At 40.9% G+C, this 27,925-nt stretch overlaps 1 protein-coding gene across 5 annotated transcripts in view; it reads left to right on the top strand.

Moving 5' to 3' along the window:
* nova2 (NOVA alternative splicing regulator 2) overlaps window positions 1-27,925 on the top strand; it is a 211,979-nt gene that overhangs the window by 14,749 nt on the left and 169,305 nt on the right. The window contains exons 2-4 of one of the 5 annotated variants that reach the window (XM_061972215.2): window positions 536-618; window positions 6,090-6,332; window positions 23,700-23,768. In XM_061972215.2, the coding sequence (XP_061828199.1) occupies window positions 6,167-6,332; window positions 23,700-23,768 (235 nt within the window). In that variant the 5' untranslated portion in view covers window positions 536-618; window positions 6,090-6,166. Of the gene's footprint in view, window positions 1-535; window positions 619-6,089; window positions 6,333-14,640; window positions 15,345-23,699; window positions 23,769-27,925 lie in introns of those variants that run through there. The other 4 variants (XM_061972216.2, XM_061972218.2, XM_061972217.2 and 1 more) reach the window with 4 other exon arrangements.

The following is a 27,925-nucleotide window of genomic DNA, read 5'->3' as shown; positions in this document are numbered from 1 at the left end:
TTATCAAGAGTACTAAAACCCTTTTCAACATGATTCTGACAACTAAGTAGGCTAAATAACTTTAAACTTTAATACATGCTCGGATAGGCCAGTATCGGTCAGTATCGGTATCGGATCGGAAGTGCAAAAACAATATCGGTATCAGATCGGAAGTGCAAAAACCTGGATCGGGACATCCCTAATCTCTAGCCTGTACTGTATTTGCCAAAATAGAGGCGAGGTTTAGTGGTTTGGCACCACTAGCGAGGACGCTACATTGCGTTGAGTACGCCTTTGTTCGCTTGTTTCTGTCAAATTGGCGAGACACAGCTGGAATGTGTCGTCAACATGCATTCTCATGATATGACAACAGTACTAAAAGCACTTGGTGCAACCCTAGCACCAACTTTATCGTTAATACCGTTTTATCATTACATCCCTCGTACTAGTCGTTTTCTCTTTGTGACTTCAGCGACTGACATCATCCTTTCAATCTCATAGAGTGCTCCCTCCTCTTCCTCCTCCTCCTCCATTGACTCTGCTATCGATCTTGTAGGCGAGGCAGAGAGCGGGTCAGCGAGGAGGGCAATCATGCAAATGTGAAGCGGGGGAGACAAGAAGTGATTAAAGTGTCCATTGGTGAGTTTGACATCTGATTGGTGGCGACGTTTGCACTTCCACCACTCAGAATGTAGCGCAACATGGTTCACTGTACTCTGTCTATCTATCTAATAAGTTGGTATACATTCTATATAATATTCTATTGTGTTGCAGTTTGATTTCCAACTGTTAGTCTTGTACTTTTTCCTTAACAATTTAAGCAGGCTGTTTCCTGCAGCTAATTGTTTAACGGCCCGCGATACATTCTAAAAGTAGTACTGTTACCAAAAAAAACATAAAAAAAGTGGAATAAAAGAGCATACGGGTGAAATGTTTAAAAAAAATTGTTGCAATTAATTCACTGTATATATAAAATATATATATTCTCCTTTAATATTGCCTCTTTTTTTTAATTTTTTTTTTTTAGAAATAATCCATAAATACAATGAATTTTCTTTAAAACTTTAAAAATAGTGACTCAAAATCAATCTTGTTATAAATTATTGACTTATTGGGGAAATATTGCATAAATACGTTTTCTTTGACGAAAAGAGAATAAAACAAACAAACAAAAAAATCCTTTAAAAAATCCTAAAAACGTATACTGTATATTTAGGACGATAGGGTAAAAATAATAATAATTAAAGCTGCAAGCAGCATTGGTCAGGCCCGCGTATTTGGCAGGTGCTAGTCCTAAGTGTCCCAATACTTTTGTCAAGTTTTAGTCCCAAGTGTCCCAATACTTTTGTCCAGTGTAAGTGTCCCAATACTTTTGTCCAGTGGTAGTCCTAAGTTTCCCAATACTTTTGTCAAGTTGTAGTCCCAAGTGTCCCAATACTTTTGTTCAGTTTTTCGTCATAAGTGTCCTAATACTTTTGTCTACTTTTAGTCCGAATTGTCCCAATACTTTTATGTAGTGTAACTACCTTGTCTGCATTGTGTGGGCACGCTGGTGCTTCCTGCTTTTAAGCAGCCTTCTTGAAAAAACAGCAGCATCAGCGCAGCGGCTCTTTGAAGGGTCATAAAATCAAAACCGGAGCCGGTATTAAAACTCTTTCGATTACTTTTAATCAAAAGGGTTCAATCTCTCTCCTGTGTTAGTTTGAAGCTGAAACAACAAACGCGCTCAGAGGAGATAATGTTTGAAGAAAGGTGACCGTTTTTTTACAAACATTTTGTTTTGAAGGGGGAATAGCAAACTTCCTGTTGATTTTTGCTGGGGGTTGTAAATTTATGAAATGCAGTTTTAAGTGAGACCTACATAGAGGTTTTTGTTTCATGTCTCTCCGACCTTCCCAGTGGGAGTTACAGGCAGTTTTGTCATTTTTTTCTTCCGAGGAGCAGTTTTTTCTCAGTTTTATTAAAAAATTGCTCTAGAGCGCAATTTTTAAATTAGGGGTTAGGTTTTTTGATTAGATCGCAATTTGTGCCAGTCCTGATGTGTGCGCTCAGTTTGGTGAGTTTTGAAGCATATTAAGGGGGTCAAATTGCAGCTCAAAGAGGCAAAAGTGACTGTTTTTAGTACTTTTTTGTCTTGAAGGGGGAATAGCCAACTTCCTGTTGATTTCTGCCCGATGATATACAATTATGAAAACTAGGTCTGAGTCAGACCTACATAAAGGTTTTTGTTTTATGTCTCTCCGATCTTCCTAGTGGGAGATATAGGCAATTTTTTTTTTCCTAGGGGGCGCTAGAGCGCAATTTTGAGTTTTTTTTTTTTTTTTTTGTTTATTAAAAGACAATTTTTGCAGGTCCTGATAGGTGGGTAAAATATGGTGAGTTTTGAAGCATGTTAAGTGGGTCAAATTAGTGCTCAAAGAGGCGGCGGAAGAATAAGAAAGAAAGAATAAAACCTTACAAATTCAATAGGTCCTTATGTCCCATTGTATAAGGACTCCCTTTGGGAGTCCTTATACAATGGGCCATGCGGGCCCTAATAATGAATGACTTATTTTTAACACATTTATGAGTGTGGCCCTTTTCTTTCCCTTAGAATTTTTGTGGGATTTTTTTTTTTAACTCATTGCTCAAAAAGTAATAAAGAATCAAGATCAATGTTGTTATGAATTATTGACATAAGGGTCCAATTACTTCCCGTCAAATATTCCACTTTGAACATCCATCCATCCATTTTTCTACCGCTTGTCCTGTTCGGGGTCGCGGGGATGCTGGAGCCTATCCCAGCTGCTTCGGGCGGAAGGCGGGGTACACCCTGGACAAGTCGCCACCTCATCGCAGGGCCAACACAGATAGACAGACAACATTCACACTCACATTCACACACTAGGGCCAAGAGTCATTCAAATAACTATAACATATAGAACATGCTATACGTTTACCAAACAATCTGTCACTCCTAATCGCTAAATCCCATGAAATCTTATACGTCTAGTCCAGGGGTCGGCAACCATGCGGCTCTTTAGCGCCGCCCTAGTGGCTCTCTGGAGCTTTTTCAAAAAATGTATGAAAAATGGAAAAAGATGAGGGGGAAAAAAATCTATTTTTGTTTTAATATGGTTTCTGTAGGAGGACAAACATGACACAAACCTCCCTAATTGTTACAAAGCACACTGTTTATATTAAACATGCTTCACTGATCCGAGTATTTGGCGAGCGCCGTTTTGTCCTACTAATTTTGGCGGTCATTGAACTTACCGTAGTTTGTTTACATGTATTACTTTCTTTGACTTTCTAGGACGTGTTTTATGCCACTTCTTTTTCTGTCTCATTTTGTCCACCAAACTTTTAAGGTTGTGCATGAAAGGTGAGTTTTGTTGATGTTATTGACTTGTGTGGAGTGCTAATCAGACATATTTGGTCACTGCATGACTGCAAGCTAATCGATGCTAACAGGCTATTTAGGCTAGCTATATGTACATATTGCATCATTATGCCTCATTTGTAGCTATATTTGAGCTCATTTAGTTTCCTTTAAGTCCTCTTAATTCCATGACACACTATCTGTATGTAATATGGCTTTTAATTTTTTGCGGCTCCAGACAGATTTGTTTTTGTATTTTTGGTCTTTCAACATTTTGGGTTGCCGACCCCTGGTCTAGTCTCTTACGTGAATGAGATAAATAATATTATTTGATATTTTACGCTAATGTGTTAATCATTTCACACATAAGTCGCTCCTGAGTATAAGTCGCACCCCCGGCCAAACTATGAAAAAAAACTGCCACTTATAGTCCGAAAAATACGGTAAAATGTTAATTTTTTTTTGCAGCTTACGTAAAAAAATACATTGTTAATGTATTATACAGGTAAAAGCCAGTAAATTAGAATATTTTGAAAAACTTGATTTATTTCAGTAATTGCATTCAAAAGGTGTAACTTGTACATTATATTTATTCATTGCACACAGACTGATGCATTCAAATGTTTATTTCATTTAATTTTGATGATTTGAAGTGGCAACAAATGAAAATCCAAAATTCCGTGTGTCACAAAATTAGAACATTGTGTAAGGGTTACATTTTGAAGACACCTGGTGCCACAAACTAATCAGCTGATTAACTCAAAACACCTGCAAAGGGCTTTAAATGGTCTCTCAGTCCAGTTCTGAAGCCTACACAAACATGGGGAAGACTTCAGATTTGACAGCTGTCCAAAAGGCAACCATCGACACATTGCACAAGGAGGGAAAGACACAAAAGGTTATTGCTGAAGAGGCTGGCTGTTCTCAGAGCTCTGTGTCCAAACACATTAATGGAGAGGCAAAGGGAAGGAAAAACTGTGGTCAGAAAAAGTGTACAAGCGATAGGGATCACCGCGCCCTGGTCAAGATTGTGAAAAAAAACCCATTCAAAAATGTGGGGGAGATTCAGAAGGAGTGGACAGCTGCTGGAGTCAGTGCTTCAAGATCCACCACCAAGAGACGCTTGAAAGACATGGGTTTCAACTGCCGCATACCTCGTGTCAAGCCACTGTTGACCAAGAAACAGCGCGAAAAGCGTCTCACCTGGGCTAAGGAAAAAAAGAGCTGGACTGCTGCAGAGTGGTCCAAAGTCATGTTTTCTGACGAAAGCAAATTTAGCATTTTCTTTGGAAATCGAGGTCCCAGAGTCTGGAGGAAGACAGGAGAGGCACAGGATCCACGTTGCCTGAAGTCTAGTGTAAAGTTTCCACCATCAGTGATGGTTTGGGGTGCCATGTCATCTGCTGGTGTCGGTCCACTCTGTTTCCTGAGATCCAGGGTCAACGCAGCCGTCTACCAGCAAGTTTTAGAGCACTTCATGCTTCCTGCTGCTGACCTGCTCTATGGAGATGGAGATTTCAAGTTCCAACAGGACTTGGCGCCTGCACACAGCACAAAATCTACCCGTGCCTGGTTTACGGACCATGGTATTTCTGTTCTAAATTGGCCCGCCAACTCCCCTGACCTTAGCCCCATAGAAAATCTGTGGGGTATTGTGAAAAGGAAGATGCAGAATGCCAGACCCAAAAACGCAGAAGAGTTGAAGGCCACTATCAGAGCAACCTGGGCTCTCATAACACCTGAGCAGTGCCAGAAACTCATCGACTCCATGCCACGCCGCATTAACGCAGTAATTGAGGCAAAAGGAGCTCCAACCAAGTATTGAGTATTGTACATGCTCATATTTTTCATTTTCATACTTTTCAGTTGGCCAACATTTCTAAAAATCCCTTTTTTGTATTAGCCTTAAGTAATATTCTAATTTTTGGATTTTCATTTGTTGCCACTTCAAATCATCAAAATTAAATGAAATAAACATTTGAATGCATCAGTCTGTGTGCAATGAATAAATATAATGTACAAGTTACACCTTTTGAATGCAATTACTGAAATAAATCAAGTTTTTCAAAATATTCTAATTTACTGGCTTTTACCTGTATATTCATATATTACTCATTGTTAAAAGTGGCCCTCTGAGGACAACCATAACTGCGATGTGGCCCTCAATGAAAACAAGTTTGACACCCCTGCTTTGGAGCTTCCACTGTACAACAAAATAACGACTGTGCTGTTCTTCTGTATTCCCACCAGCAGATGGCGCCATAGTCTAAAAATGTCAGCCTCTGCAGATGGCTGCCTCTCATAGGAAGATGTTTATTGCAAATTACAAAGTTCCTTTGGAGCTTTATGGTCATCCAAACCTCTCAGTGTCATATTTGGACCTGAAGTATTCCTGGTTAATGCGTCTTCCTGCACGCGGCACGTGGCGTTGTTCAGTCGGTGGCAGGTGTCAAAAGGAAGTTCCCAGAACCAAACATCTGTAGCACAGCTGCGCTTGTATAGTTTCGTCAAAAAATAAGCCAAAATACCGTCGGGGAGTGTGCTTTACTGCTTGACTTTTTCCACATGCGTAGAAACATCTGGATGGAGCCGTGAATGCAGCTCGGACCCAAAGGTGCCGGTGCACAGGCCCCAGACGAGCTGCCACGTATACTCCCGTCTAGAACGCTGCGCTGGCTCCCCTCTGCATTCTGTCATGGCCGTGTGAAACTGTGTGTGTGTGCGTGTGCGTGTGTGTGTGTGCACGCAGGCAATGTCACCTTGACTACAAGCTACAGGAGGCGATGAGGGCGCTCTGCATCCGTGCACTGGACAGAGGAGGGACTGATGGTGCTCGCCCGTCCGCCTGAGACCGCGCACGTGTGTGAGCGACGAGCAGCCGGAGAGGAAGAGCGAGGAGGATTCATCGCAGCCGCCGAAGATTCCTCTCTCTTCAGTCAGATACCCCCCCCCCCCCAGCTGAGGCGTCCCCCCGAGATGTCAACGCACTCAGGTGAGTCACATGACCGCTGACATGGCTTCCTTGTCACTCCGGATGAAAAGGTGTGTTCACGCGAGGCGACTCCTTGAAAGGTGGGGCCACACTTGGAGGAGTTTGCTGTGGACGAACGAGGAATAATAATAATTAAAGCTGCAAGCAGCATTGTTCGGGCCCGCGTATTTGGCAGGTGCTAGTCCTAAGTGTCCCAATACTTTTGTCTACTTGTAGTCTGAAGTGTCCCAAGACTTTAGTCTAGTGTACCTACCTTGTCTGCATTGTGTGGGCACGTTGGTGCTTCCTGCTTTTGAGCAGCCATCTTAAAAAAACAGCACCGCAGGAGCATCAGCGCAGCGGGTCTTTGAAGGCTCATAAAATCAAAACCGGAGCAGTTATAAAAAAAAGCGCTTTTGTTGTTGTATTCACAAGGGTTCAATCTCTCTCCTGTGTTAGTTTGAAGGCGAAACGACCAACGCGCTCAGAGGAGATCGTTTTTGAAGGAAGGTGACCGGTTTTTACAAAACAATTGTTTTGAAGGGGGAATAGCAAACTTCCTGTTGATTTTTGCTGGGGGTTGTCAATTTATGAAATGTAGGTCTAAGTTAGACCTACTTAGAGGTTTTTGTTTCATGTCTCTCCGACCTTCCCAGTGGGAGTTACAGGCAGTTTTGTCATTTTTTTCTTCCGAGGAGCAGTTTTTTCTCCGTTGTATAAAAAAATTGCTCATAGAGGTTTTTGTTTCATGTCTCTACGACATTCGTACTGGGAGTTAGAAAAAGTTAACTTTGTAGGGGGCGCTAGAGCGCAATTTTGAGTTTTGGGGTTTGGTTTTTTTTTACTAAAGAGTTTTGTTCGCGTTTTTTGATGTGTGCGTCAAATTTGGTGAGTTTTGGAGCATGTTAAGGGGGTCAAAGTACCGCGCAAAGCTGCGGAAGAAAAAAGAAAAAAGAATAATTAAAGCTGCAAGCAGCGTTGGTCGGGCCCGCGTATTTGGCAGGTGCTAGTCCCAAGTGTCCCAATACTTTTGTCTACTTGTAGTCTGAAGTGTCCCAAGACATTTGTCTAGTGTACCTACCTTGTCTGCATTGTGTGGGCACGTTGGTGCTTCCTGCTTTTGAGCAGCCATCTTAAAAAAAACAGCACCGCAGGAGCATCAGCGCAGCGGGTCTTTGAAGGCTCATAAAATCAAAACCGGAGCAGTTATAAAAAAAGCGCTTCTGTTGTTGTATTCACAAGGGTTCAATCTATCTCCTGTGTTAGTTTGAAGGCGAAACGACCCAACGCGCTCAGAGGAGTTCGTTTTTGAAGGAAGGTGACCGGTTTTTACAAAAATGTTGTTTTGAAGGGGGAATAGCAAACTTCCTGTTGATTTTTGCTGGGGGTTGTCAATTTATGAAATGTAGGTCTAAGTGAGACCTACGGAGAGGTTTTCGTTTCATGTCTCTCCGACCTTCCCAGTGGGAGTTTCAGGCATTTTTGTCAGATTTTTCATCCGAGGAGCAGTTTTTTGTGCGTTTTATTAAAAAATTGCTGTAGAGCACAATTTTTAGATTTGGGGTTAGGTTTTTTCATTAGATCACAGTTTTAGCCAGTCCTGATGTGTGTGTTCAGTTCGGTGAGTTTTGAAGCGTGTTAAGGGGGTCAAATTACAGCTCAAAGAGGCAAAAGTGACTGTTTTTAGTACTTTTTTGTCTTGAAGGGGGAATTGCCAACTTCCTGTTGATTTTAGCCCGAGGATATACAATTATGAAATGTAGATCTAAGTCAGACCTACATAGAGGTTTTTGTTTCTCGTCTCTCCGACCTTCCTAGTGGGAGTTACAGGCAGCGTAGTTTTTTCTTCTTCCTAGGGGGCGCTAGAGCGCAATTTTGAGTTTTGAGGATCGGGTTTTTTTATTAAAAGGCAATTTTTGCAGGTCCTGATGTGTGGGTCAAATATGGTGAGTTTTGAAGCATGTTAAGTGGGTCAAATTAGTGCTCAAAGAGGCGGCGGAAGAAGAAAGAAAGAAAGAATAATAAAACCTTACAATAACAATAGGTCCTTATGTCCCATTGCATAAGGACTCCCTGTGGGAGTCCTTTTGCAATGGGCCATTGCGGGCCCTAATAATAATAATAAAGAATAATAATAAAACCTTAGAAATACAATAGGTCCTTATGTCCCATTGCATAAGGACTCCCTGTGGGAGTCCTTTTGCAATGGGCCATTGCGGGCCCTAATAATAAAGGCATCCAACACACCAAGATAATAATGTTGACGGAGTATATTATGATTGATCACATTGACGATTGCTTCTACTGTAGTTGTATAGCTTGTCACTGCAGGGTGCTACATTTTGTGGCTTTTTGGAGTCTATAACAGTGGAACACTAATGGACTCCGGCTGTTTTCCGACCAAAAATATTGGAAACAGCCCTCATTGGGATGCTGTGTTGTTGCATAGCTACCATAAACCTCTCTCTGACGGTGTTAATCGAAAGTGACTATTAATTACTGTCTTTGCATTGTAGATTGTGTACCTAATGAAGTGACCAGTATGTGTACAATATGCACTTTGGTTGTTTGTGTGCAAATATTGACACGGGCCACCAGAGCCGGCCCAAGGCATAAGCGTACTAAGCGCTTGCTTAGGGCCCCGCGGCCACCAGGGGGCCCCCAAAAGCAATTAATAAAAAATTATTATTTTTTATTTTTTGCATGTACGAGTCTGACTGATGATTTCTAAATGATCAAAGATATATTATTGTACAAAAACACAATTTTAGGTCAACATTTTTGCACATTGCTGTTTCAGGTTTTTGTTGCCAAAAATAATAAAGTGAATCAGAATCAGCTTTATTGTCCAGTTATGTTTAACACACATGGAATTTAACTTCAGTAGACTGCGCTCTCTTTGTACAAAGTAAACATTAAATATGAACAATTAACTAAAAATATAAACTAGTAATTAAAGACTAATATGTACAAGACTGATGAGACAAGATGACACTTTTACTGTAAATACAAAGCTTTATCACTTGGACTGTTCAACCCCAGGCCACTCTTGTAGCTGAATGTTTTCTACATTTTAAGATTAGGAACCATATGTGGCACTCTGGACATCATTCGTTCATCCATTGGTATTATTTATGTTCTTAACTGGGCCACCCACATATCTTTATAAATGACATGTCATTTGTAAAAACATGCCAGGCTGACAATAGGATCATGTAAACAACACTGCCAGAGCCGCAATGAGTTTATATATTATTTATATATTATTGGCAGAAATAGAGGGCCCCAAAATCAAATTTTGCTTAGGGCCCCATGGAGGCTTGGGCCGGCACTGTATATATTACTATATATAATAAATCATTGAACATTACTGCCATCTAGTGTCTGTTGCCGTCACCTCCCCTGCAAACCTTAACAAGATGACACTTTTACTGTAAATACAAAGCTTTATCACTTGGACTGTTCAACCCCAGGCCACTCTTGTAGCTGAATGTTTTCTACATTTTAAGATTAGGAACCATATGTGGCACTCTGGACATCATTCGTTCATTCATTGGTATTATTTATGTTCTTAACTGGGTTACCCACATATCTTTATAAATGACATGTCATTTGTAAAGACATGCCAGGCTGACAATAGGATCATGTAAACAACACTGCCAGAGCCGCAATGAGTTTATAGTAGGTGTGTGAATGATCAATCAATATTATTGGCAGAAATAGAGGGCCCCAAAATCAAATTTTGCTCAGGGCCCCATGGAGGCTTGGGCCGGCACTGCGGGCCACAAACATCGCTCGGTCTGCGTAGGCGCCGGATGAAGAATCCGTTGTTCTTCAAGGGAAAAAATGCAAGGGAGTTTGTAGTTAACGTGAGGCCCCTGAAGGCACCGCGCGCGCGCGCGGCCCTGTGACGTCAGCAACCCCTCCACCCAGTGAGAGGAGGGATGCTGTGCTTTTGCAATGGGCCATTGCGGGCCCTAATAATAATAATAAAGGCATCCAACACACCAAGATAATAATGTCGACGGAGTATATTATGATTGATCACATTGACGATTGCTTCTACTGTAGTTGTATAGCTTGTCACTGCAGGGTGCTACATTTTGTGGCTTTTTGGAGTCTATAACAGTGGAACACTAATGGACTCCGGCTGTTTTCCGACCAAAAATATTGGAAACAGCCCTCATTGGGATGCTGTGTTGTTGCATAGCTACCATAAACCTCTCTCTGACGGTGTTAATCGAAAGTGACTATTAATTACTGTCTTTGCATTGTAGATTGTGTACCTAATGAAGTGACCAGTATGTGTACAATATGTACTTTGGTTGTTTGTGTGCAAATATTGACACGGGCCACAAACATCGCTCGGTCTGCGTAGCCGTTGTTCTTCAAGGGGAAAATGCAAGGGAGTTTGTAGTTAACGTGAGGCCCCTGAAGGCACCGCGCGCGCGCGCGGCCCTGTGACGTCAGCAACCCCTCCACCCAGTGAGAGGAGGGATGCTGTGCTTTTGCAATGGGCCATTGCGGGCCCTAATAATAATAATAAAGGCATCCAACACACCAAGATAATAATGTTGACGGAGTATATTATGATTGATCATATTGATGATTGCTTCTACTGTAGTTGTATAGCTTGTCACCGCAGGGTGCTACATTTTGTGGCTTTTTTGGAGTCTATAACAGTGGAACACTAATGGACTCCGGCTGTTTTCCGACCAAAAATATTGGAAACAGCCCTCATTGGGATGCTGTGTTGTTGCATAGCTACCATAAACCTCTCTCTGACAGTGCTAATCGAAAGTGACTATTAATTATCAATCAATCAATCAATCAATCTTTATTTATATAGCCCTAAATCACAAGTGTCTCAAAGGGCTGCACAAGCCACAACGACATCCTCGGTACAAAGCCCACATACGGGCAAGGAAAAACTCACCCCAGTGGGACGTCGATGTGAATGACTATGAGAAACCTTGGAGAAAAGGGGAGCAGAGGAGAAAAGAAAAGAAACGGCAGATCAACTGGTCTAACAGGGGGGCTATTTAAAGGCTAGAGTATACAAATGAGTTTTAAGATGGGACTTAAATGCTTCTACTGAGGTAGCATCTCTAATTGTTACCGGGAGGGCATTCCATAGTACTGGAGCCCCAATAGAAAACGCTCTATAGCCCGCAGACTTTTTTTGGGCTCTGGGAATCACTAATAAGCCGGAGTTCTTTGAACGCAGATTTCTTGCCGGGACATATGGTACAATACAATCGACAAGATAGGACGGAGCTAGACCGTGCAGTATTTTATACGTAAGTAGTAAAACCTTAAAGTCACATCTTAAGTGCACAGGAAGCCAGTGCAGGTGAGCCAGTATAGGTATATATATATGTATATATGTATATAAAGGTATATACAGCATAGGCGTAATATGATCAAACTTTCTTGTTCTTGTCAAAAGTCTAGCAGCCGCATTTTGTACCAATTGTAGTCTTTTAATGCTAGACATAGGGAGACCCGAAAATAATACGTTACAGTAATCGAGACGAGACGTAACGAACGCATGAATAATGATCTCAGCGTCGCTAGTGGATAAAATAGAACGAATTTTAGCGATATTACGGAGATGAAAGAAGGCCGTTTTAGTAACACTCTTAATGTGTGACTCAAAGGAGAGAGTTGGGTGGAAGATAATACCCAGATTCTTTACTGATTCGCCTTGTGTAATTGTTTGGTTGTCAAATGTTAAGGTGGTATTATTAAATAAATGTCGGTGTTTAGCAGGACCGATAATCAGCATTTCCGTTTTCTTGGCGTTGAGTTGCAAGAAGTTAGCGGACATCCATTGTTTAATTTCATTAAGACACGCCTCCAGCTGACTACAATCCGGCGTGTTGGTCAGCTTTAGGGGCATGTAGAGTTGGCTGTCATCAGCATAACAATGAAAGCTAACACCGTATTTGCGTATGATGTCGCCTAGCGGCAGCATGTAAATACTAAAGAGTGCAGGGCCAAGAACCGAACCCTGAGGAACTCCGCCCGTTACCTTAACATAGTCCGAGGTCACATTATTATGGGAGACGCATTGCATCCTGTCAGTAAGATAAGAGTTAAACCACGACAAAGCTAAGTCTGACATACCAACACGTGTTTTGATACGCTCTAATAAAATATTATGATGGACGGTATGGAAAGCAGCGCTAAGATCAAGAAGCAGCAACATAGATGACGCATCAGAATCCATCGTTACCATAAACCTCTCTCTGACAGTGCTAATCGAAAGTGACTATTAATTACTGTCTTTGCATTGTAGATTGTGTACCTAATGAAGTGACCAGTATGCGTACAATATGCACTTTGGTTGTTTGTGTGGAAATATCGACACGGGCCACAAACATCGCTCGGTCTGCGTAGGCGCCGGATGAAGAATCCGTTGTTCTTCAAGGGAAAAAATGCAAGGGAGTTTGTAGTTAACGTGAGGCCCCTGAAGGCACCGCGCGCGCGCGCGGGCCCTGTGACGTCAGCAACCCCTCCACCCAGTGAGAGGAGGGATGCTGTGCTTTTGCAATGGGCCATTGCGGGCCCTAATAATAATAATAAAGGCATCCAACACACCAAGATAATAATGTTGACGGAGTATATTATGATTGATCACATTGACGATTGCTTCTACTGTAGTTGTATAGCTTGTCACTGCAGGGTGCTACATTTTGTGGCTTTTTGGAGTCTATAACAGTGGAACACTAATGGACTCCGGCTGTTTTCCGACCAAAAATATTGGAAACAGCCCTCATTGGGATGCTGTGTTGTTGCATAGCTACTAGAGATGCGCGGATAGGCAATTATTTCATCCGCAACCGCGTCAGAAAGTCGTCAACCATCCGCCATCCACCCGATGTAACGTTTGATCAGAACTGCATCCGCCCGCCATCCGCCCGTTGTTATATATCTAATATTAATAAAAAAATAAAAAAAAGGGTGAAAACTACGCGAATTGCACCTTGTGCAGACAAGATTTTTCGATCGGACACGGAGGAATTAGCGATGTAAAAGACCACGTTGGGACAAAAAAACACAAGTCTAATGCCGTTGCTAGCGATACAAGTGGAAAACTTTCAACGTTTTTCCTCGCCCAAACAGATTCTTTGGATGTGATAAATGCCGAAGTTTTATTTACGGAGGCAATAATTGAGCATGGACTTCCAATTGCACTGGCTGATCACATGGGACAGTTAATAATGTAATGCAACCTTTAAAAATCATTACGCGGTGATCGCGATCCCAAAAATAAACTTTTCTTGCATGATAATGTCCAGAAAAATTCGCTTTATATTACTATAGAGTCCTTTTAACGAATGAGTTTGATGGTTTATCACAAACCTTAAATGAAATTCCATGGCCACCGTCCTGCTCTCTATATCAACCAGGGTGAGCCCCACCCCTTTCGTGAGCGCACTGAGCGCGGAGTGACCCCTTTTACGCGCCCCCGGCAACAGGGGTGGCAAGCAGGTAAGCTGCGCGGGCGGAGCGCGCGGAGTGACCTATGTTACGAGCCCCCGGCCACGGGGGTGGCGGGCAGGTAAGCTGCTTACCTGCTGCGCGTGACGCCGGCCGCGTCAAAAGCGGGGTGTCGGTGCGGTAGGCGCGGTAGTGACCCTGGACGTGCGTCGGGCCCTTCTCGCGGATCGCCTCAGCTACGGCTCCCGGTGGGGCCCTCTCCGGGGAAGGGGCCTCGGTCCCGGACCCCGGCGAGGCGTCGGGGGCCTTCTCCGCTCCGTAAAAGTGTCCATCTCTTCTTCTTTTTTTTCTTCTGTTGTGGCATATGCAGCAGGTGCCTGCTCGTTTTTCGTATGTGGGTAACAACATTTAACTATGTATATATATTTACCAATTGGTTTAACTGCCACCCGCAAAAAAAAAAAAAAAAATAAAAATAAAAAAAATATCTAATTAATCCGCCCGAGCGGATAAAATCTTATTTTTTTTAATTTCATCCGCCCGATCCGCGGATAATCCGCGGACTCCGCGGTTGTGTCCGCAAACCGGGCATCTCTAATAGCTACCATAAACCTCTCTCTGACGGTGTTAATCGAAAGTGACTATTAATTACTGTCTTTGCATTGTAGATTGTGTACCTAATGAAGTGACCAGTATGTGTACAATATGCACTTTGGTTGTTTGTGTGCAAATATCGACACGGGCCACAAACATCGCTCGGTCTGCGTAGCCGTTGTTCTTCAAGGGGAAAATGCAAGGGAGTTTGTAGTTAACGTGAGGCCCCTGAAGGCACCGCGGCGCGCGCGCGGGCCCTGTGACGTCAGCAACCCCTCCACCCAGTGAGAGGAGGGATGCTGTGAAAGCAAAAGACTGCAGCATCTTCAGCCGGAGAAGCAGTCTCAACGTCGCCTTTTCTCCCTCCGTCGCCCCACCACGGGGTGTCTGCATGCGCGCTCCTGACAACCACGCACGGATCCTTTTCTCTTGCGCCGCTCCTTCATCATCTTCCGTCTTCTTCGTCTTTTTTTTTTTTTGTTTAGTTTTTTTGATTCGGCAGAGGCGCGCACCTCGCACCTTGTCGTGTGTACACGTGCACGCGCAGCGCAACGACTCGCCGCTTGATGGAAGACTGACGTCTCGTGCACGCGCCTCACCAGCCCAGCCTCGATCCTCTCCTGGAATCTTCTCTCTCTCTCTCCCCCCTCCCTCCCTCCTCCCCCCCACCCCCTCCATCTTTGTGTCTAACGCCGATATCGCGGACACGCGCACGCGCGCTCGATCTACACTCCTCCGAGGACTCGCCCGCGCGCGCGCGGCCACGCTGCGTCAAGAGCGCCATAGCCGAGCAAAAAGCGAAAGGGGGGGGGTTTAATCATCCGAGAGCAAACATGATGGCCGGCGGAGCAGTGCAGCAGAACGGCCTCTTCGCCACCCCGCTCCACCACAACCAGCAGGCGCCCCACATGGAGGCCGACCCGCCGGACTCGCGCAAAAGACCCCTGGAGACCCCCACCGAGGCCGGCAGCACCAAGCGCACCAACACGGGAGGTAAGAGATGCGGTGCTTCGGTTCCTAGGGCCCCCACAGGCGGCCGATGCTCTTCATTGTTATTGCTTATGACCTTTATTATTATTATTATTATTATTATCGCCTTCAACGCGCGTAACGGAGCGTTTTTTTTTATTTGTATCCGCGTCGTGCGCGATGGCCATGAAACAATAAGACGCGCTGATGGAGGAAAGCCTCGCCTCGCCTCGCCTCGAACTGTGTTTTTTTTAACTAAGCTCCGCACGGAGGAAGAAGGAGGACGTAAACAAGTGAAATCCGGATGCGCGGCTGCATGGTGCGTGAAGGCATCATGACCTTGTGATAATCCCGCACATCAGCCGCCATCGCGAAACCGCCAGTGCATGCACGATTGTTACTATTAATCAGAGGTGGGGTAGAGTAGCCAGAAATTGTACTCAAGTAAGAGTACTAGTTACTTTAGAGATGTATTACTCAAGTAAAAGTAAGGAGTAGTCACCCAAATATTTACTTGAGTAAAAGTCAAAAGTATGTTGTGAAAAAACTACTCAAGTACTGATGAGTAAATCATATATACAGGTAAAAGCCAGTAAATTAGAATATTTGTGAAAAACTTGATTTATTCCAGTAATTGCATTCAAAAGGTGTAACTTGTACATTATATTTATTCATTGCACACAGACTGATGCATTCAAATGTTTATATCATTTAATTTTGATGATTTGAAGTGGCAACAAAATGAAAATCCAAAATTCCGTGTGTCACAAAATTAGAATATTACTTAAAGCTAATACAAAAAAGGGATTTTTTTTTTTTTAGAAATGTTGGCCAACTGAAAAGTATGAAAATGAAAAATATGAGCATGTACAATACACAATACTTGGTTGGAGCTCCTTTTGCCTCAATTACCGCGTTAATGCGGCGTGGCGTGGAGTCGATGAGTTTCTGGCACTGCTCAGGTGTTATGAGAGCCCAGGTTGCTCTGATAGTGGCCTTCAACTCTTCTGCGTTTTTTGGGTCTGGCATTCTGCATCTTCCTTTTCACAATACCCCACAGATTTTCTATGGGGCTAAGGTCAGGGGAGTTGGCGGGCCAATTTAGAACAGAAATACCATGGTCCGTAAACCAGGCACGGGTAGATTTTGCGCTGTGTGCAGGCGCCAAGTCCTGTTGGAACTTGAAATCTCCATCTCCATAGAGCAGGTCAGCAGCAGGAAGCATGAAGTGCTCTAAAACTTGCTGGTAGACGGCTGCGTTGACCCTGGATCTCAGGAAACAGAGTGGACCCACACCAGCAGATGACATGGCACCCCAAACCATCACTGATGGTGGAAACTTTACACTAGACTTCAGGCAACGTGGATCCTGTGCCTCTCCTGTCTTCCTCCAGACTCTGGGACCTCGATTTCCAAAGGAAATGCAAAATTTGCATGGTTGGGTGATGGTTTGGGGTGCCATGTCATCTGCTGGTGTCGGTCCACTCTGTTTCCTGAGATCCAGGGTCAACGCAGCCGTCTACCAGCAAGTTTTAGAGCACTTCATGCTTCCCGCTGCTGACCTGCTCTATGGAGATGGAGATTTCAAGTTCCAACAGGACTTGGCGCCTGCACACAGCGCAAAATCTACCCGTGCCTGGTTTACGGCCCATGGTATTTCTGTTCTAAATTGGCCCGCCAACTCCCCTGACCTTAGCCCCGTAGAAAATCTGTGGGGTATTGTGAAAAGGAAGATGCAGAATGCCAGACCCAAAAACGCAGAAGAGTTGAAGGCCACTATCAGAGCAACCTGGGCTCTCATAACACCTGAGCAGTGCCAGAAACTCATCGACTCCATGCCACGCCGCATTAACGCAGTAATTGAGGCAAAAGGAGCTCCAACCAAGTATTGAGTATTGTACATGCTCATATTTTTCATTTTCATACTTTTCAGTTGGCCAACATTTCTAAAAAAAAAATCCCTTTTTTGTATTAGCCTTAAGTAATATTCTAATTTTGTGACACACGGAATTTTGGATTTTCATTTGTTGCCACTTCAAATCATCAAAATTAAATGAAATAAACATTTGAATGCATCAGTCTGTGTGCAATGAATAAATATAATGTACAAGTTACACCTTTTGAATGCAATTACTGAAATAAATCAAGTTTTTCAAAATATTCTAATTTACTGGCTTTTACCTGTATATATACATATACATTGATATATATAGTATATAATTTATATGTATTTATTTTGCTGTTTTTGTTTACATGTTAAAGGTGTTTTAATGAATATACATGCATGTTTAACATATAGATTCCTTTCTTTCATGAAGACTAGAATATAAGTTGGTGTATTACCTGATTCTGATGACTTGTGTTGATTGTAATCAGACAGTCCACGTTTTCAAATGGAGAAGAAGAAACGTTCCTCCTTCCTGTCTAATTCTACATGAAAGTGGCGGGTTTTTGGCATCTTATTTGTCCAGCTTCCATATTCGTTTTTATACATTTTACAAGAAATACATTGGCGTCAAACTCCGTAGCTCGCTAGCTTGTTTGCGCTGGCTTTCGGAGACTCTTTGTTTTGAAAGCGCAGGCGCGATGGAGCGGCACTTTTATTGTGAAGACAGGAACTGTGCAGTCAGTCTTTAGGCTTTTGACGGGATGTACGGTTGAAATAAAAAAAGTATCTTTTTTCCTTCACACTTTTGATTGATTGATTGGAACTTTTATTAGTAGATTGCACAGTACAGTATATATTCCTGACCACTAAATGGTAACACCCCAATAAGTTTTTCAACTTGTTTAAGTCAGGTCATGTGACCACCTGGCTCTGTTTGATTGGTCCAACGTCACCAGTGACTGCATCTGATTGGTGGAACGGAGTGAAACGTCACCAGTAAGGCAGGCACTTTGAAGGTCTGTCTGACAGACCAAAACAAACAAAGCGTGCATTAACAGATCGATAAAAAATTAGTAGCGAGTAGCGAGCTGAATGTAGATAAAAGTAGCGGAGTAAAAGTAGCGTTCCTTCTCTATAAATATACTCAAGTAAAAGTATGTTGCATTAAAACTACTCTTAGAAGTACAATTTATCCCAAAAGTTACTCAAGTAGATGTAACGGAGTAAATGTAGCGCGTTACTACCCACCTCTGCTATTAATATTAGCAGGATGCCGTCTGCATGGCAGTCTATCTCCATACTTGTTTTTGTTTGTTTTTGTTTACATGCTGTCATGCATCTCATCACAGCATTCCAACCATCCGGAGACTCATGCACGCCATCATGAACACATTTACTGTACAAAGACACAGTGGTGCACGCTACTGTGCAAGTGTCAAGAAATACAACTTCCAAATGTGTAAATAGTCTGTGCAATATCACAGGGAAATGTGCTTCATTTTTTAAATATGCATTATGAATCTTAAGGTTCTTGATCAGGTCACTGGAGAGTTCCACAAAGCTCTACTCTTGTTTTTGTGACATTTTAGCCGGTGATTATGCAGACGACTTATAGATGTACACAAAAACAACCTAAGACACTCATTGCTTTGTTGTTGTTGTTTTTTTTACTGATGAAACATTTTTTCAATGCTTTTAAAGCTGTTGAATCTGTGCTGCATCAAACCATCCCTGATGTCTTTGCAGAGGTCTGTGTGACCTACTTGCATGGAAGACCATCAGGGAACGTCTGCAGCTTCAGCTTTCATTAGCCACTTCAATCAGTGTGCTCTTTAATAGTCCCCTAAATCACTGATATGTCCATCACTGCAGGCTTTAGCCATTAGCTTTATGTTGCTACTCTTTATGTTAGTATACTATGTTTAAGTCAGTACTGTTTATGGTGGTATACTGTTTATGGTGGTATACTGTTTATGGTGGTATACTGTTTAAGTCAGTACTGTTTACATCAGTACTGTTTATGGTGGTATACTGTTTAAGTCAGTACTGTTTACATCAGTACTGTTTATGGTGGTATACTGTTTAAGTCAGTACTGTTTACATCAGTATACTGTTTATGTTAGTATACTGTTTAAGTCAGTACTGTTTACATCAGTACTGTTTATGGTGGTATACTGTTTAAGTCAGTACTGTTTACATCACTACTGTTTATGGTGGTATACTGTTTACATCAGTACTGTTTATGGTGGTATACTGTTTGTCAGTACTGTTTACATCAGTACTGTTTATGGTGGTATACTGTTTAAGTCAGTACTGTTTACATCACTACTGTTTATGGTGGTATACTGTTTACATCAGTACTGTTTATGGTGGTATACTGTTTACATCAGTACTGTTTATGGTGGTATACTGTTTAAGTCAGTACTGTAACTGTTTAAGTTGGTACGGTTAACATCAGTACTGTTTATGTTAGTATATTGTTTAAGTCAATACTGTTTATGTTAGTATACTGTTTAAGTCGGTACAGTTTAAATCAGTACTGTTTATGTTAGTATATTGTTTAAGTCAATACTGTTTATGTTAGTGTACTGTTTAAATCAGTACTGTTTTTACAATTAAAATCGGTACTGTTTACATCAGTACTGTTTTGTTTAAGTCAGTATTGTTTAGATCAGTACTGTTTATGTTAGTATACTGTTGAAGTTTGTTCTGTTTAAATCAGTGCTGTTTATACTGTTTAAGTCAGTACGGTTAACATCAGTACCGTTTATGTTAGTATACTGTTTAAGTCGGTACAGTTTAAATCAGTACTGTTTATGTTAGTTTACTGTTTAAGTCAATACTGTTTATGTTAGTATACTGTTTAAGTCAATACCGTTTATGTTAGTATACTGTTTAAGTCGGTACAGTTTAAATCAGTACTGTTTATGTTTGTATACTGTTTAAGTCAATACTGTTTATGTTAGTATACTGTTTAAGTCGGTACAGTTTAAATCAGTACTGTTTATGTTAGTATACTGTTGAAGTCAATACTGTTTATGTTAGTATACTGTTTAAGTCAGTACTGTTTACATCAATACTGTTTATGTTAGTATACTGTTTAAGTTGGTACTGTTTAAATCAGTACTGTTTTTACAATTAAAATCGGTACTGTTTACATCAGTACTGTTTTGTTTAAGTCGGTACAGTTTAAATCAGTACTGTTTATGTTAGTATACTGTTTAAGTCAGTACTGTTTACATCAATACTGTTTATGTTAGTATACTGTTTAAGTTGGTACTGTTTAAATCAGTACTGTTTTTACAATTAAAATCGGTACTGTTTACATCAGTACTGTTTTGTTTAAGTCAGTACTGTTTAGATCAGTACTGTTTATGTTAGTATACTGTTTAAGTCGGTACTGTTTACATCAGTACTGTTTATGTTAGTATACTGTTGAAGTTTGTTCTGTTTAAATCAGTACTGTTTATACCGTTTAAGTCAGTACGGTTAACATCAGTACCGTTTATGTTAGTATACTGTTTAAGTCGGTACAGTTTAAATCAGTACTGTTTATGTTAGTTTACTGTTTAAGTCAATACTGTTTATGTTAGTGTACTGTTTAAGTCAGTACTGTTTACATCAACACTGTTTATGTTAGTATACTGTTTAAGTCAATACTGTTTGTTAGTGTACTGTTTAAGTCAATACTGTTTATGTTAGTATACTGTTTAAGTCAGTACTGTTTAAATCAGTACTGTTTTTACAATTAAAATCAGTACTGTTTTTACAATTAAAATCAGTACTGTTTTGTTTAAGTCAGTACTGTTTAAGTCAATACTGTTTATGTTAGTATACTGTTTAAGTCGGTACTGTTTACATCAGTACTGTTTATGTTAGTATATTGTTTAAGTCGGTACTGTTTAAATCAGTATTGTTAGTATAATGTTTAAGTCAGTACTGTTTACATCAGTACTGTTTATGTTAGTATATTGTTTAAGTCGGTACTGTTTAAATCAGTATTGTTAGTATAATGTTTAAGTCAGTACTGTTTACATCAGTACTGTTTATGGTGGTATACTGTTTAAGTCAGTACTGTTTACATCAGTACTGTTTATGGTGGTATACTGTTTAAGTCAGTACTGTTTACATCAGTATACTGTTTATGTTAGTATACTGTTTACATCAGTACTGTTTACATCAGTATACTGTTTATGTTAGTATACTGTTTACATCAGTACTGTTTACATCAGTATACTGTTTGTTAGTATACTGTTTACATCAGTACTGTTTACATCAGTACTGTTTATGTTAGTATACTGTTTACATCAGTACTGTTAGTATACTGTTGAAGTTTGTTCTGTTTAAATCAGTGCTGTTTATACTGTTTAAGTTGGTACAGTTTAAATCAGTACTGTTTAAGTCAGTTTACTGTTTAAGTCAATACTGTTTATGTTAGTGTACTGTTTAAGTCAGTACTGTTTACATCAATACGGTTTATGTTAGTATACTGTTTAAGTCGGTACTGTTTAAATCAGTACTGGTTCTACAATTAAAATCGGTACTGTTTACATCAGTACTGTTTTGTTTAAGTCAGTACTGTTTAGATCAGTACTGTTTATGTTAGTATACTGTTTAAGTCAATACTGTTTATGTTAGTGTACTGTTTAAGTACCGTACCGACTTAAAATCGGTACTGTTTACATCAGTACTGTTTTGTTTAAGTCAGTACTGTTTAGATCATTACTGTGTAGGTTAGTATACTGTTTAAGTCGGTACTGTTTACATCAGTACTGTTTATGTTAGTATATTGTTTAAGTCGGTACTGTTTAAATCAGTATTGTTTATACTGTTTAAGTCGGTACTGTTCAAATCAGTACTGTTTATGTTAGTATAATGTTTAAGTCAGTACTGTTTACATCAGTATACTGTTTATGTTAGTATACTGTTGAAGTTTGTTTTGTTTAAATCAGTACTGTTTATACTGTTTAAGTCGGTACGGATAACATCAGTTCCGTTTATGTTAGTACACTGTTTAAGTCGGTACTGTTTACATCAATACTGTTTATGTTAGTATACTGTTTAAGTCAGTACTGTTTACATCAGTACTGTTTATGTTAGTATATTGTTTAAGTCGGTACTGTTCAAATCAGTACTGTTTATGTTAGTATAACGTTTAAGTCAGTACTGTTTACATCAGTACTGTTTATGTTAGTGTACTATTTAAGTCAGTACTTTTTAGATCAGTCCTTTTTATGTTAGTAAACTGTTAAAGTCAATACTGTTTCCATCAGTAGGGTTTCAGTCATTACTGTCTATGTTAGTATACTGTTTAAGTCAATACTGTTTCCTTCAGTACTGTTAACGTTAGTATACTGTTTAAATCAGCACTGTTTATGTCATACCGTGTAAGTCAATACAGTTTACATCAGTACTGTTTAAGTCAGTACTGTTTGTTATACCGTTTAAGTCAATACTGTTTATGTTATAGTGTTTATGTTATACTGTTTAAGTCAGGACTGTTTACATTGGTACTTTTCAAGTCAGTACGGTTTATGTTGTACTGTTTACATCAGTACTGTTTGATATACTGTTTAAGTCTATACTGTTTCCAAAGCACTGTTTAAGTCAGTACTATTTATGTTATACTGTTTAAGTCAGGACTGTTTACATTGGTACTTTTCAAGTCAGTACGGTTTATGTTGTACTGTTTACATCAGTACTGTTTGATATACTGTTTAAGTCTATACTGTTTCCAAAGCACTGTTTAAGTCAGTACTATTTATGTTATACTGTTTAAGTCAGGACTGTTTACATTGGTACTTTTCAAGTCAGTACGGTTTATGTTGTACTGTTTACATCAGTACTGTTTGATATACTGTTTAAGTCTATACTGTTTCCAAAGCACTGTTTAAGTCAGTACTATTTATGTTAAACTGTTTAAGTCAGTACATTTTACATCAGTACTGTTTATGTTGTACTGTTTACATCAGTACTTGTTTATGATTGACTGTTGAAGTCAATACTGTTGAAGTCAGTACTGTTTATGTTGGTGTACAGTCTATGTCAGTGCCTTTGTTTGGCAGTATAGTGTTAAAGTCCATACTGATGGCGATGTTTTGATTAGTGAGTGAGGTCAGATTGTGATCTAATGTTTAACTGCGGCTTAGTGCTGCGCGTAAAAGCCCCCCCGTGCCCTCTTCCCTGGGGGATGATGAGTGCGGCAGGCATTTAGACAAATGAAAAGGTTGGGATGATGATGATGATGATGATGATAAGCAGCGATTGAGCTGCCTTCGCCAACATGCCGAAAGTGAAAGCCCTAACTTGTTCAAATGTCTTTTAGTCACAATCTAATGTTAATGACAGCAAAACAAAACAAAAAACGAGTTCAGCTTTTTGGACGACTTTGAGGTTTGTGCTCCTATTGGTTGTTTCTCTGAAACCATTAGTTGACGCCACCCCCCCCTCCCACCCTACCCCGACCCCCTCTGTGCTTCCTCTCTCTGTAGTGGCCTTCCTGCAGCCCCTTTTTGAAAGTGAAGGCATTGTTTTCCCAGACCAAGAAACTGAGAGCCATGGTAAGACAACCTTCTACCTGTTTCTACAAGTAACCTTTGACCTTCTTCAATGCAGCAACCACACTTAAATAGAACACACACACACACACACACTGCTCATGAAGGCATGCTAATGTTGTGTATACTGTATCCATGACGCCCATTTCCATGTCTTTCTTTGCTTCACGCCGCCCAGCGGATGAGTCCTCATGACCTTTGACCTCATGCACGCCATGTCATTATTTGAGTTTGCTGCTTTGTCTCGCGCGCGATTTAGAACTAAAAGTTCTTTCCGAGAAAAATAGTGATAAATACTGAGATGTAAATGTTGGTGCATGCAAAGCTGCGGCTTTTCTTCGTCTTCAAAGCGTTACCTCAACAAAGAGGTATGTTTTTATTGCAGTTTGTTTGTCAGCAGGGTTATGCCAACGTGCTGATTGTTATCGACGATGGTGTCCAAACAGCTTCTTTCATCATCTTTTGTTACACACTCCCAGAGGTGGGTAGAGTAGCCAGAAATTGTACTCAAGTAAGAGTACTGTTACTTTAGAGATTTATTACTCAAGTAAAAGTAAGGAGTAGTCACCCAAATATTTACTTGAGTAAAAGTAAAAAGTATGTTGTAAAAAAACTACTCAAGTACTGAGTAACTGATGAGTAACATACACACACACATATATATATGTCTTAATAAGGTTATCCAAAAAATAGTGCTCGATACCGTAGTAGAGCGCAATATATGTATGTGTGGGGACTATTTCATCTCTACAGGCCTGTTTCATGAGGGGGGGTACCCTCAATCGTCAGGAGATTTTAATGGGAGCATTCGCATACCATGGTTTATATAGGGCACAGAGTGGGTGGGTACAGGCTGGCCTAGGGGCGTGGTGATTGGTTCATGTGTTACCTAGGAGGTGTTTCCGTCTGTGGCGGCATGTTGTTACAATTTCGCTGCGCTTGTTGAGGGATGACAGGTCTGGACGGTAAATAATAAACAGTTTCTCTTTCAAGCATAGGTTGCATCTTTTATTACCACTATTGTAAGGTGTGCTGGATGCAAGAATTTGCCATGTTATTGAATATTCAACATTATTGTCTTTGAGGTCCCAAATGTGTTTGCTGAGTTCTGTGGTATTTCGCAGGTTTTTGTTCCTGAAAGAAGCCTTGTGGTTGTTCCATCTGGTTTTGAATTCACCCTCGGTTAATCGTACATATGTGTCGGATGTGTTAATGTCCTTGCGTATTACCTTAGATTGGTAGACAACTGATGTTTGTAAGCATCCCCCGTTGAGGGGGCAATCAGGTTTCTTTCGACAGTTACATGCTTTGTTGGTTTTGGAGTCGTTCTGACTGGGGGTCGACGGCTCATTTGCAATTGTTTTGTTGTGGTTTGAGATGATTTGTCGTATATTGTTCATGCAGCTGTAGCTCAATTTGATGTTGTTCTTGTTGAATACTTTTCTTAGGTTGTTGTCTTTGGGAAAGTGTTTGTCAATCAGGTTGAGGAATTTGTGTCCAATGTTCGTTGAGACGTTTTTGCTGTATGGGGGGTTGTACCAGATGATGCCGTTTCGTTTTCTGTTCTTTTTTGGCTGGTTTCCTGGCGTGGGTTCATAGGTGAGGGTGAAATTGTATCCGCTTTCATCAAGGGCTTTTTGGTACGGGGGGGTTGCTTGGTCAAATTCAGCTTTGCTAGATGACAGCATCGATAGCCTTTTATTGATTCTGGTAGGTATTCTTTTCGTGGTGGTGGGTGGATGGTTGCTGTCATGGTGCACGTATTGGAGTGTTGTGTTGGGTTTCGTGAATGGTTGGTAGCTGTTATTTCTCAGGTTGAAAGTGACGTCAAGAAAGTTGACGGTTTGCTTGTTGGCTTCAATCGTGATCCGTAGGCCGTTCTCTTTGAAAATTTGGCATATGCGCTTCTTGGTATTCTCGCTGCTCCTACCACGCCCCTAGGCCAGCCTGTACCCACCCACTCTGTGCCCTATATAAACCATGGTATGCGAATGCTCCCATTAAAATCTCCTGACGATTGAGGGTACCCCCCTCATGAAACAGGCCTGTAGAGATGAAATAGTCTTGTGATTTTTTTTCCCCACACATACATATATATATATATATATATATATATATATATATATACAGTATATAATTTATATATATTTTTTTTGCCGTTTTTGTTTACATGTTAATAGTGTTTTAATGAATATACATGCATGTTTAACACATATAGATTCCTTTCTTTCATGAAGACAAGAATATAAGTTGGTGTATTACCTGATTGTGATGACTTGCATTGATTGTAATCAGACAGTCGTGATGATAACGTCCACGTTTTCAAATGGAGGAGGAGAAAAAAAGTTCCTCCTTTCTGTCTAATACCACATGAAAGTGGTTGGTTTTTGGCATCTTATATGTCCAGCTTCCATATTCGTTTTTATACACTTTACAAGAAATACATTGGCGGCAAACTCCGTAGCTTGCTAGCTTGTTTGTGCTGGCTTTCGGAGACTCTTGTTTTGAAAGCACAGGCGCGATGGAGCGGCACTTTTATTGTGAAGACAGGAACGTCCTCATGTGCGGTCAGTCTTTAGGCTTTTGACGGGATGTAAGGTTGAAATAAAACAGTATATTTTTTCCTTCACACTTTTGATTGATTGATTGGAACTTTTATTAGTAGATTGCACAGTACAGTACATATTCCGTACAATTGACCACTAAATGGTAACACTCGAATACGTTTTTCAACTTGTTTAAATCAGGTCATGTGACCACCTGGCTCTGTTTGATTGGTCCAACGTCACCAGTGACTGCATCTGATTGGTGGAACGAAGTGAAACGTCACCAGTAAGGCAGGCACTTTGAAGGTCTGTCTGACAGACCAAAACAAACAAAGCGTGCATTAACAGATTGATAAAAATTAGTAGCGAGTAGCGAGCTGAATGTAGATAAAAGTAGCGGAGTAAAAGTAGCGTTTCTTCTCTATAAATATACTCAAGTAAAAGTATGTTGCATTAAAACTACTCTTAGAAGTACAATTTATCCCAAAAGTTACTCAAGTAGATGTAACGGAGTAAATGTAGCGCGTTACTACCCACCTCTGATAATACTTATGTCATCTTTGTTACATCTCAGCTGGTAAAAAAAACCTTTAACTTAAGCGCACTGAATTGCACACCAAGGTTCCTTTTTTTCATTTTTGATCCGCACCAGACTATAGCGCGGTCTTGATCCTTTTACAGGCGTTGGTCTGGGTTGCGTGCAATTCTCCACTGAAATGCTAGTGGGCTGTGTTTTCTGGAGCGTTACCTCCAAAAAGGAACAATCAAACTCATCGACTATTTGCTAGCCTGTTAGTTTCCTTCGTCGCGAGCAAACAATGGCAATTAAAGCGAGACGTTTTGGAGTGACAAATCGCTTTGAGTGCAAGTATTGATCTGAAAAGGGAGGTGTTACACAGGACACAATGTAGTCCAAGCTGACCGGTCACAGGCTTTATGGTCTGCGACGTTGTGACTCCAGGTTGGATTTGTCTGGGGGCAGGAGAAATAATAGATTTTTAGACGCATCCCAATTCGGACATGGAAGGATTATAGAATCGATTAGTAAACGCCGATAATCGGTCTATTTAATGTAAATAAAGTAATGCAGACTGTTCTAAAATTTGGTGCTCTGCAGCTAGCCATCTCACCGAGAGATCCGACCAGTTCCTTTATTTTAGGGCACTTATCGTATTTTCCGCACCATAAGGCGCCCTGGGTTATAAGCCGCGCCTTCAATGAACGGCATATTTCAAAACTTTGTCCACCTATAAGACGCCCCGTGTTATAAGCCGCATCTAACTGCGCTAAAGGAATGTCAAAAAAACAGTCAGATAGGTCAGTCAAACTTTGATAATATATTAAAAACCAGCGTGATGTGGGCGCGCATGGAGTCGTATATCAACATGGACGGAGCTGCGTGAAAAAAGCCACCCGGCCTCTTCGCGTAAACTTCCCTTAACCACTCGCTCATCTTTTCTTCATCCATCCATCCCTTCGAGTTAGCTTTTATGATGACGCCGGCTGGAAAGGTCTCTTTTGGCAAGGTCTTCCTTTTGAATATCACCATGGGTGGAAGTTTCTGGCCATTAGCATGGCAAGCTAGAACCACAGTGAAGGATGACTTCTCATTCC

The sequence above is a fragment of the Nerophis lumbriciformis genome, linkage group LG17 (genome assembly GCF_033978685.3).
Source record: "Nerophis lumbriciformis linkage group LG17, RoL_Nlum_v2.1, whole genome shotgun sequence".
NCBI lineage: Eukaryota > Metazoa > Chordata > Actinopteri > Syngnathiformes > Syngnathidae > Nerophis > Nerophis lumbriciformis.
Note: the sequence above shows the minus strand (reverse complement) of the source record. Positions and strands in the feature narration are given on the sequence as shown.